The following is a 12679-nucleotide window of genomic DNA, read 5'->3' on the forward strand; positions in this document are numbered from 1 at the left end:
TAGAGAAGGAAATGGCAACCCACTCCAGTATCCTTGCCTGGAGAATCCATGGACAGAGGAGTCTGGCAGGCTACAGTCCTTGGGGTCACAAGAGTTGGACTTAGTGACTTAAGTGAGACAGACTATAGCACATCAGACTCCTCTGTCCTCCACTATCTCCCTGAGTTTACTCAAATTCATGTCCATTGAGTCAGTGATGCCATCCAACCATCTCATCCTCTGTCATCCCCTTCTCCTCTTGCCCTCAATCTTTCCCAGCATCTGGGTCTTTACAAATGAGTTGGTTCTTCACATCAGGTGGCCAAAGTATTGGAGCTTCAGGTTCAGCATCAGTCCTTCCAATGAATAATTAGGGATTTCCTTTAGGATGGACTGGTTTGAGCTCCTCAGAGTCCAAGGGACTCTCAAGTTAGCTCCTTACTGTTTCTGTCCTTTATCATGCCCATCCTTGCATGAAATGTTCCCTTGATAGCTCCAGTTTTCCTAAAGAGATCTCTAGTCTTCCCCATTCTGTTGTTTTCCTCTTATTTCTTTGCATTGTTCATTTAAGAAGGCCTTTTTGTCTCTCCTTGCTACTGTCTGGAACTCTGCATTCAACTGAATATACCTTTCCTTTTTTCCTTTGCCTTTCACTTCTCTTCTCTCCTGTTGGGGCATAGACTTGGATTACTGTGATTATGAATGGTTTGCTTGGAAATGAACTGAGATCATTCTGTCGTCTCTGAGACTGCATCCAAATATTGCATTTCAAACACTTTTGTTGACAATGAGGGCTACTTCATTTCTTCTAAGCGATTCTTCCCCGTAGTAGTATATATAAGGGTCATCTGAATTAAATCCACCCATTCTCATCCTTTTTAGTTCACTGATTCCTAAGATGTCAGTGTTCATTCAATCTTGCTATCTCCTGCTTGACCACGTCCAATTTACCTTGATTCATGGACCTAACATTCCAGATTCCTACGCAATATTGTAATTTATAGCATCAGACTTGACTTTTATCACCAGACACATCCACAACTGAGCATCATTTCCACTTGGCCCAACTGCTTTATTCTTTGTAGAACTATTAGTAATTCCCCTCTGCTCTTCCCCAGTAGCATACTGGACACCTACCAACCTGTGGGGCTCATCTTCTGGTGTCATGTCTTTTTGCTTTTCCATACTGTTCATGGGGTTCTCCAGGCAAGAACACTCGAGTGGGTTGCCATTTCCTCCTCCAGTGGACCATGTTTCATCAGAATTCTTCACTATGACCCATTTGTCTTGGGTGGCCCTGCATGGCATGGTTCATAGTTTCATTGAGTTATGCAGTACCTTCACCATGACAAGGCTGTGATCGATAAAGGGGATACTATGGTCTATTCAAGAACAATTTTTATATTAAAGATTTATGTTTTAAAAATGTAATAGTTATCCTCTAAGGTGAAGGATGTTCACCTCTTCTTTCTAACAGTATTACCCGTTAACACAGACAGTAGCAGCAGACAAAACTGCCTGATTTCAGGAACATACAGCAGAAGAAGTGTCTTCTCTTAGAGCCAGGATTTGAGGGAGATGAGAACTGATGAGAACATCAGTTGGGAATAAGGAATGGTGATGCTGGGAGCTAGGAAACAGAGAGGAAGGTGAGATAGCCACTTTTTGAATAAGGTACTTTACTTGAAGGGGGTGCACTTGAAAAGATTTCTTGGAGAATTTTGTTAAAGAAAGGTATATCTACCCAGAGGACAGTTTTCTGCTTAATAATTTATCAGAGCTCTGGCTCTTAATCCTGTGAACAGCTATTGTCACTTTGAACCAAGTCAGTGTTTCATGAAGTCTTATTTTTTTAAAAAGAAGAACAGATGGAGAAAAAGTAAAATTGAGATCTGGCCATGTTGCCAGAGGTAGAAAAATACTTGTTGATGTTGAAAGAATATGATGAAACAATTGACAGAATTTATGACGATGGATTCCTAATAATCAGAAGCTCCTTGTAAGTAATTCTGATTTGCTTGTTGGATGAATTAGGTTTTCTCTAGTGCTTCAAGGAAATAATAGTTATTTTTAATAAGTAACTATTCTAAGAAAAATTTAAAGACATAGAAGCCAAAATGTTATCCAAGTAGATAAAGAAAAAACGTATAAGGTATATGATGATCACTACATCTCAGAGCAGAACATATGAGAAAAACCTAATATTCCTGAATCTATTCTATCTTGACCTCACTGTTAGTTTCAGCTAATGGTCTGCATATGTGACCTTCCCGACCCACCATAAACCCTCTCAATGATTCACTGTACCCAAAGGACTTCATTTTTACTTGTTGTTCACCATCTTCCTTTCTTCAAAAAAGCAAGATAAAGTATCAAACTACATGAAACCGATCTTCAGTAACTCTTGAGAAATAAATGTTAGATTAAGTTCAACCATCCTAATTCCTACTAAGTCTTTAGTTATACATGCTACCCTGAGCTCCTAATTGAAACGATTATTATTGTCTGGGTGAGCTGCTCTTGTACCAAGGCTGACATGTACCTCATCTCCATCAGGTAACAATAACTATGTGAAGCAACAGTGAATAATAGTTGCTGCTCTGTTTAGAAATTATGCCATGCCAATCTTGAAAAGGAGTATATTCACAGAAATAACATTAAATAAAACAGCTATTTTTAAAACAATGGGTGGCTTAGCCAAAAATGTTGTAATAGCTCTATTACATAGCCTGAAAACTTATTAAAACTCTAACACCTTTAATTTTGTCTGAAAATTCATCTAGACAATAAGAAATAATTTAAAAAACTGGAAACTGATTACTTGCCAATAATATTAATTTTCACATTAGTATATGCCTTAGCAGAATATTCTAAATGTATATATGTGTGTATAAATATTTATATATATATATATACTTACATACATGTACATATGTGGCAGTGTATTTATTCATTCAGAATGTAGTCACCAGACCACTACCAAAGTGATGGTGATAAAATACTTTCCACGTTAAAAAATCATGCAGGCTGAGTAGTTTTTTCTTCAAGTATGTGTTTTAAAATATATACTCCCAAGTGCATTAATTTTTGAAAGGGCATTTTAAAAATTCACGGCAAAGCTTCCATAATCTCATCTGGAAATAACCACAATCGACATTTTAACGTGTCTCCCCTCCATGTCTTTCGTAGACATGCATCTGTGTGTGTGCTCAGCTGCTCAGCCGTGTCCGATTCTTTGTGATGCCATGGACTGTAGCCCGCCAGGTTCTTCCGTCCATGAGATTCTCCAGGCAAGAATACTGGAGTGGGTTGCCACGACCTTCTCCAGGGGGATGTCCCTGACCCAGGGATCGAACCTACATCTCTTGAGTCTCCTGCATTGGCAGGTGGATTCTTTACTACTGAGTCACCTGGGAAGCCTAGACATGTATCTAGATACATACGAAAACAGTTTTGACTATTTAACTTAGTCATGGGGGGCGGGGCGGAGTGGTGGAGCATGGAGGCTATTTATATAGATTTGTGTTCTATATTGTGTATATATTGATATAAATATATAAAACAAAATTCAGATGACAGTGTAAAATTTTTCATGTCTTCTCTGATTCACTTAACACTATAACATAAATATTTTCTCCTGGCTTCAAAATTCTTGAAGAACATAATTTTTAATGACTAAATAGTGGCCCATTGGTTAGCTATGCTATAATTTATTTAATAATTTTCTATTACTAGATATCTCAATATTCTAATTTTTCAATATTATAAATAGTGTGCCTAATACCACCGTGGTGCATGCATCTTCGATTATCCTCCTAGGATAAAATGTTGTTAGTCACTCAGTCTTATCTGACTCTTGGTGATCATGCATTGTAGCCTGCCAGGATCCTCTGTCCATGGGATTCTCCAGGCAAGAATACTGGAGTGTGTAGCCATTCCCTTCTCCGAGGTATCTTCCCAATCCAGAGATGGAACTCCGTTCTCCCACATTGCAGGCAGATTCTTTACTGTCTGAGCCACCAAGGGAGTCCAGGATAAACCTTCAGATGTACAATGTATGGATAACTACTTTAAGGCTTCTGACTCATGTTGCCAAGTTTCCCTCTTTTAGAAGACTCAACAATGATAATTTTCTAGACTTGAAAAGAGTTTGACCTACCTGTGAACTATTTTATTCATATGATGTATTTTATTTGAGGTTTCAATAATATTTTCTGCTTTAAAAAGACAATACATGCTGTTTATAGAGGACTTAATAAAATTTATGAAGAGATGAATATAAATGTTCCAAACAAAAAAGGACCACTAAGATAAAAGCTTAATCAAAGGATGTTTTCCCTTATCACTGTCTAAATAAATAGCTTTGATGACACTTTAGCAAAAGTATTTTCACATGTGTTATTTGATTCTGACAGTATTTAAGAATCATGTAGTTATTCAGTTCAGTTCAGTTTAGTCACTCAGTTGTGTCCGACTCTTTGCAACCCTATGGACTGCAGCACACCAGGCCTCCCTGTCCATGACCAACTCCCGGAGTTTACTCAAACTCATGTCCACTGAGTCAGTGATGCTATCCAACTAACTCATCTTCTGTCATCCCCTTCTCTTCCTGCCTTCAATCATTCCCAGCATCAGGGTCTTTTCCAATGAGTCAGTTCTTCACATCAAAGAACTGGTCACAGTATTGGAGTTTCAACTTCAACATCAGTCTTTCCAATGACTATTCAGGACTGATTTCCATGTAGTTATTACTCTCCCCATTTTACAGATGAAGGAATCAAGGCCCAATAAGGTTACTGCTCGAGGTCATAGACCTAAGAGAAGGCCAATGAAGCTTATTCTATGTAGGCTCATATGCGTTCCTCTATGCCTCTATCATTATCAGCCTGCTCTGTGGTGTAAAATCAAACACCCTTTTGGAAGCAATAGAGAGTTTAGATTAAGTCAGCTTTTTCTTTCTCTTTTCTGCTTGACTTCACATCTAAGCACTAAAGTAGAAAATAATGATACAGGATGAATGAGTTTCTTCCTAATGACCTGGAATTATATACATATATGCACGTGTGCTCAGTTGCTTAGTTATGTCCGACTCTTTGCAACCCCATGGACTGTAGCCCACCAGACTCCTCTGTCCATGGGATTTCCCAAGCAAGAATACTGGAGTGGCTTACCATTTCCTTCTCCAGGGGATTTTTCTGATCCATGGATTGAACCCATGTCTCCTGCATTGGCAAATGGATTCTTTACCACTGAGTCAGCTGGGAATCCCATATATAGATATGCTGCTGCTTAGTCGCTTCAGTCACGTCCGGCTCTGGGTGACCCTATGGACTGCAGCCCGCCAGGCTCCTCTGTCCATGGGATTCTCCAGGCAAGAATACTGGAGTGGGTTGCCATGCCCCATCCAGGGGATCTTCCTGACCCAAAGATTGAACCTGAGTTTCCTGCATTGCAGGCAGATTCTTTACCGCTGAGCCACCAGGGAAGCCCCATATATAGATATATATTACTTCAATTTCAAAAGGTAAAGTTTAAACTGTTTTAAATCATGCTTTTGCTTTGATCATACATATCTTAGCAAATTAACTCACTGACTAAATTTGCCTCCTTGATGAAATCCAAATCTACTGTACTTAAGAAATCAAAATACACTTTAACGGTCCTGTGCAGAACAGAAAAAAGGCACGATCTCGTTAGTCAAACAGTTCATTCCTTTGCAACATGAACCCGGACAATTTGTAAATTTGCTCTTTGTATGTCTTCTCCATGCTGGCATTTGGTCTATAGTAAATATATTTTTACTTATGAATTTTAATAAGCTCATTGATATTAATAATATTCACATTACTTAGATGCATTTTCTTAGTGTAGCTTCTTATACTAAGTAATATAACTTTTTCAAAACAGTGGAGGTTTCCTTGAAAACTACTTTCACTGCATTTTGAATGAAATGTAGGCTCTCCTCATAAATCAAGCAAAAACAAATGAAATTGGAAGAAAATACGGTCAAAACACTTCTCCAATTAGCTGCTTTCCATGCCTTTCTCCTTTTTGAAACTCTCTTCCTTTCCCTTCTGAGATGCCGTGCTCATTTTACAGCCCCATCTCCTCACGTTTTGGGTAGGCGCCCCCCCCCCGAGCCTCCCCCATCTTTCCTGCACCCATCTGCATCCATGCCAGTCACTGATCTTGTTCTTTATATGTTAATGGTGTCTGAATCTCCATCTCCAGGCCACGCCTCAACCCTGAGTTCCAGACCCTTATATCCAAGTGCCTACTTAAAGATTCCCATAAATGTCACATTCTCCTTGTAGCCAAAACTGAATTCATCATCTTCCCCTCAATATCAGTGAATGAAATACCATCCTCCATCCAGGTCCAAGTCAGAAAATTTGGATGCTTCTCAAATTCCTACTCTTCCTATGAACAAGAATGAAATCTTAGAGCTTGTATCTTCTAATGTGTCATAATATGCCCCTCCCTCTCCAGGCCCTTCCTGGCCAGGCTACTCTCTTGGACCAGTGCTCAGAAAACCCATTCCCTAGCAACCGTCTCTCTGCTGTTTTCTCTGCCTGATGGATTTTCCTCCTTCAGTCCATCCTCCATACTGTTTCCTGAATGCTCCTTTAAAAATATATATCTGTACCACTTCACACTTACTAGGATAGCTTTTTTTTCTAATGGAAAGTAACAAGTGTCAGCAAGGGTATGCAGAAATTGGATCCCTCACACATTTCTGGTGGGAATGTAAAATGGTGACGGTACTGTGGAAAACAGTTTGGTGGTTCCTCAAACACTAAACATAGAATTACCATCTGACCCAGCAATTTGACTTGTAGGTATATAATCAAAAGAACTGAAATTGAAAGCAGAGACTCAGACACTTGTGCACCAATGTTCATAGCAGTATTATTCACAACAGCCAAAAAGTGGGAACAACCCAAATGCCACCAACAAATGAATGGATAAATAGAATGTGGCATATATATACAATGGAATATGATTCAGCCATAAAGAAAGAATGAAGTTCTACTACATCGCTACAATGAAGGTGAAACTTAAAAACACTACACTAAGTGAAATAAGCCAGAGATAACAGGACAAATATTGTATGATTCCACTTAGATCTAGAATAGGCAAATTCTCAGAGCTAGAAAGTAGGCGAGAGGATACCAGGGGCCAGGGAAAGGATGGGAGAACTGCTGTTTCATGGGTACAGTGTTTCTGGCTGGGGTGGTGGAGAAGTTTTAGAAACAGACAGTGCTGATGATTGTATAACACTGTGAATGTAATTAATGCCACTGAACTGTACACTTAAAAGTGGTTAAAATGTCAAATTTTATGTCACATATATTTTACTACAATAAAAAACTTTTTTTTAAGTGCAAAGGTAAACAAAAGTTTTAAACATGTAATCTGATCAAGTTCTCAAAATCCCTCCATTTTCTTTGTTGCATTTAAGACACTTTTCAGGCTTTCCTGATGGCTCAGACAGTAAAGAATATGCCTGCAATGCAGGAGACCCAGGTTTGATCCCTCAGGGAGAAGATGCCCTGGAGAAGGGAATGGCAACCCACTCCAGTATTCTCGCCTGGAGAATTCCATGGACAGAGGAGCCTGGTGGCTACAGGTCATGGGGTTGCAAAGAGTTGGACACGACTGAGCGACTAACACTTTCATTACTCAGTTTTCTTTAGTTCAGCAGACATTCATAACCTAGTCCAAGTTTATCCCTCAAGTCTCACAGCTCACCCACCTCCTGGCGTGTCCTCTGCTCTACTCTGACTATTACTTGTTTCCTGATCAGCAGTGCACTTGTTCATACTCCGTGCTTCTGCACAGCTGTTCCTACTGCCTGAAATACCTTCTCTACTTCTGCTCTGAATGGCTCATCCCCATTTTTCACTCAAAACTTAGCTGCCGTCAACATGTCCAGGAAGCTGTTCTTCACTTCTGATCTCATTATTATTTAAACACCCAACTTGTCTTGCTGCCATAATACCGAGGGTCCCTCTTATGGAAATTATCATGATATGTAATAATTCTTTATATCTTTCCCATTTGTACAAATTTCTTGTGCCTTATCTATGTCTTCCTCTCGTCTACTGGGTATCACATTGTTCAATGCAATTCAGTCGCTCAGTCATGTCTGACTCTTTGCAACCCCATGGACTGCAACACGCAGTATATATATAGTAGATACTCAATAAATGTTTAATGTAGATATCACATTGTAGATACTCAATAAATGTTTAATGATTGCATTCCAAGGAATCTTCATCAATGACCCTTTTATTTATTTATTTCATTTATTTTTATTAGTTGGAGGCTAATTACTTTACAATATTGTAGTGGTTTTTGCCATACATTGACATGAATCAGCCATGGATTTATATGTGTTCCCCATCCCGATCCCCCCTCCTGCCTCCCTCTCCATCCCATCCCTCTGGGTCTTCCCAGTGCACCAACCCTGAGTACTTGTCTCATGCATCCAGCCTGAGCTGGTGATCTGTTTCAACCTAGAAAATATACATGCTTTCATGCTGTTCTCTCGAAACATCCCACCCTCGCCTTCTCCCACAGAGTCCAAAAGTCTGTTCTGTACATCTGTGTCTCTTTTTCTGTTTTGCATATAGGGTTATCATTACTATCTTTTAAAATTCCATGTATATGCGCTAGTATACTGTAATGGTCTTTATCTTTCTGGCTTACTTCACTCTGTATAATGGGCTCCAGTTTCATCCATCTCATTAGAACTGATTCAAATGAGTTCTTTTTAATGGCTAAGTAATATTCCATGGTGCATATGTACCACAGCTTCCTTATCTATTCATCTCCTGATGGGCATCTAGGTTGCTTCCATGTCCTGGCTATTATAAATAGTGCTTCGATGAACATTGAGGTGCACGTGTCTCTTTCAGATCTGGTTTCCTCAGTGTGTATGTCCAGAAGTGGGACTGCTGGGTCATATGGTAGTTCTATTTCCAGTTTTTAAAGAAATCTCCACGCTGTTCTCCATAGAGGCTGTATTAGTTTGCATTTCCACCAACAGTGTAAGAGGGTTCCCTTTTCTCCACACCCTCTCCAGCATTTATTGCTTGTAGACTTTTGGATAACAGCCATCCTGACTGGCGTGTAATGGTACCTCATTGTGGTTTTGATTTGCATTTCTCTGATAATGAGTGATGTTGAGCATCTTTTCATGTGTTTGTTAGCCATCTGTATGTCTTCTTTGGAGAAATGTCTGTTTAGTTCTTTGGCCCATTTTTTGATTGGGCCATTTATTTTTCTGGAATTGAGCTGCAGGAGTTGCTTGTATATTTTTGAGATTAATCCTTTGTCTGTTGCTTCATTTGTTATTATTTTCTCCCAATCTGAGGGCTGTCTTTTCATCTTGCTTATAGCTCCCTTTGTTGTGCAAAAGCTTTTAAGTTTCATTAGGTCCCATTTGTTTATTTTTGCTTTTATTTCCATTATTCTGGGAGGTGAGTCATAGAGGATCCTGCTGTGATTTATGACAGGAGACTGTGTTGCCTATGTTCTCCTCTAGGAGTTTTATAGTTTCTGGTCTTACATTTAGATCTTTAATCTATTTTGAGTTTATTTTTGTGTATGGTGTTAGAAAGTGTTCTAGTTTCATTCTTTTACAAGAGGCTGACCAGTTTTCCCAGCACCACTTGTTAAAGAGGTTGTCTTTTTTCCATTGTATATCCTTGCCTCCTTTGTCGAAGATAAGGTGTCCATAGGTTCGTTGATTTATCTCTGGGCTTTCTATTCTGTTCCATTGATCTATATTTCTGTCTTTGTGCCAGTACCATACTGTCTTGATGACTGTGGCTTTGTAGTATAGTCTGAAGTCAGGCAGGTTGATTCCTCCAGTTCCATTCTTCTTTCTCAAAATTACTTTGGCTATTTGAGGTTTTTTGTATTTCCATACAAATTGTGAAATTATTTGTTCTAGTTCCGTGAAGAATACCGTTGGTAGCTTGATAGGGATTGCGTTGAATCTATAGATTGCTTTGGGTAGTATAGCCATTTTGACAATATTGATTCTTCCAATCCATGAACACGGTATGTTTCTCCATCTGTTTGTGTCCTCTTTGATTTCTTTCATCAGTGTTTTATAGTTTTCTATGTATAGGTCTTTTGTTTCTTTAGGTAAATATACTCCTAAGTATTTTATTCTTTTTGTTGCAGTGGTGAATAGTATTGTTTCCTTAATTTCTCTTTCTGTTTTCTCATTGTTAGTGTATAGGAATGCAAGGGATTTCTGTGTGTTAATTTTATATCCTGTAACTTTACTACATTTGTTGATTAGCTCTAGTAATTTTCTGGTAGAGTCTTTAGGGTTTTCTATGTAGAGGATCATGTCATCTGCAAACAGTGCGAGTTTCACTTCTTCTTTTCCTATCTGGATTCCTTTTACTTCTTTTTCTGCTCTGATTGCTGTGGCCAAAACTTCCAAAACTATGTTGAATAGTAGTGGTGAGAGTGGGCACCCTTGTCTTGTTCCTGATTTCAGGGGAAATGCTTTCAATTTTTTACCATTGAGGGTGATGCTTGCTGTGGGTTTGTCATATATAGCTTTTATTATGTTGAGGTATGTTCCTTCTATTCCTGCTTTCTGGAGAGTTTTAATTATAAATGGATGTTGATTTTTGTCAAAGGCTTTTTTCTGCATCTATTGAGATAATCATATGGTTTTTATCTTTCAATTTGTTAATGTGGTATATTACATTGATTGATTTGTGGATATTAAAGAATCCTTGCATTCCTGGGATAAAGCCACTTGGTCATGGTGTATGATTTTTTTAACATGTTGTTGGATTCTGTTTACTAGAATTTTGTTAAGGATTTTTGCATCTATGTTCATCAGTGATAATCAATGACCCTTTTAAAGAAGCAGTTCTCCATTCAAATCCAACAGTGCTGCAGAAAGGGTGAAACTTTTCACACATTCTCTTCTGTTTAAAAATATCCAGCATTTGGAGGCTCCACCAATGAAGTCAACCTCATGCCCTGAATCTCTGGGAAGGATGCTGCACAGTCAGTACTTTGTAAAATTCCTAAAGCACTTTTACATCCCTTATTTCATTAGAATGGAAAATGGTGAGACGAAAGAAGGATTGGGGCAGAGTGGAGAAGTTCTGGGATAGATAATGAGCAAATCAGGGGGTGTACACTCACTTTCTGCTGCCCACTCTATGTGCTCTTCAAGTAGGAATTATGTCATGTGAGAGTCCAGTACTTACCTGCTGCAACTGGATGGTGACATTTCTACCCTTGTTGAAAGGAGACAGGTAAAGGGATTCTGAGAAAGTTTTTCCACCACTTTTTCTTCCATGATTCCTGACCTGGAAGGGAGGAGGCCTTGGGTCATCCCTACCAGATATACTGGAAAATTGGACAGCATGGCTGTCTTCATGTGCTAGAAACACCCTCCCCTGTACAGCTGCAGAGAGACAGGAAGTAGGGTGTAAATAGGAAACCACTACACTGACAATTAGGCATTCCAACTAGCTGGATAATGTTGGGCAAGGCACTTGATGTTTCTGAGTTGTAGCTGCTTCATTTTCTAAAATGTGTGTAATAAATAATCTTTAGGGTTGCCTTCTGCCAGAAAGCCATTATCTGTCAGTATATTGTCACTATATTTTCTAGGGCTCCAAAATCAATGCAGATGGTGACTGCAGCCATGAAATTAATAAGATGCTTGTTCTTTGGAAGAAAAGCTATGATAAACTTAGACAATATGTTAAAAAGCAGAGACTTTGCTGACAAAGTTTCATATAGTCAAAGCTATGGTTTTTTCCAGTAGTCATACATGGATGTGAGAGTTGGACCATAAAAGAAAGCTGAGTGCCAAAGAATTGATGCTTTTGAACCGTGGTGTTGGAGAAGACTCTTGAGAGCCCCTTGGACGGGAGATCAAACCAGTCAATCCTAAAGGAAATCCACCCTGAATATTCATTAGAAAGACTGATGCTGAAGCTGAAACTCCAATACTTTGGCCACTTGATATGAAGAACTGACTCATTAGAAAAGACCTTGAGAAACCAGATCTGAAAGAGACACGTGCACCCCAATGTTCATCACAGCACTGTTTATAATATCCAGGACATGGAAGCAACCTAGATGCCCATCAGCAGACGAATGGATAAGGAAGCTGTGGTACATATACACCATGGAATATTACTCAGTCATTAAAAAGAATTCACTTGAATCAGTTCTAATGAGATGGATGAAACTGGAGCCCATTATAAAGAGTGAAATAAGCCAGAAAGATAAAGACCAATACAGTACTAATGCATATATATGGAATTTTAAAAGATGGTAATGATAACCCTATATGCAAAACAGAAAAAGAGACACAGATGTACAGAACAGACTTTTAGACTCTGTGGGAGAAGGTGAGGGTGGGATGTTCAGAGAGAACAGCATTGAAACAAGTATACTATCAAGGGTGAAAGAGATCACCAGCCCAGGCTGGATGCATGAGACAAGTGCTCAGGGTTGGTGCACTGGGAAGACCCAGAGGGATGGGACGGAGAGGGAGGCAGGAGGGGGGATCGGGATGGGGAACACATGTAAATCCATGGCTGATTCATGTCAATGTATGGCAAAAACCACTACAATATTGTAAAGTAATTAGCCTCCAACGAATAAAAATAAATGGGGGAAAAAAAAAGAAAAGACCTTG

General features: G+C 39.1%; 1 protein-coding gene across 4 annotated transcripts in view; it reads right to left on the reverse strand.

Annotated features, from left to right (window-relative positions):
* Positions 1-12679, reverse strand: part of BMAL2 (basic helix-loop-helix ARNT like 2) — a 102517-nt gene that overhangs the window by 49686 nt on the left and 40152 nt on the right. For 2 of the 4 annotated variants that reach the window (XM_065940015.1, XM_065940014.1), the window contains exon 3: positions 11232-11333. The exons of the other annotated variants lie outside the window; for them this stretch is intronic. In XM_065940015.1, coding sequence (XP_065796087.1) covers positions 11232-11333 — 102 coding nt within the window. The remainder of the gene's footprint in view (positions 1-11231; positions 11334-12679) is intronic. 4 annotated transcript variants of the gene reach the window in all.

This window comes from Muntiacus reevesi, chromosome 1 (genome assembly GCF_963930625.1).
Source record: "Muntiacus reevesi chromosome 1, mMunRee1.1, whole genome shotgun sequence".
NCBI lineage: Eukaryota > Metazoa > Chordata > Mammalia > Artiodactyla > Cervidae > Muntiacus > Muntiacus reevesi.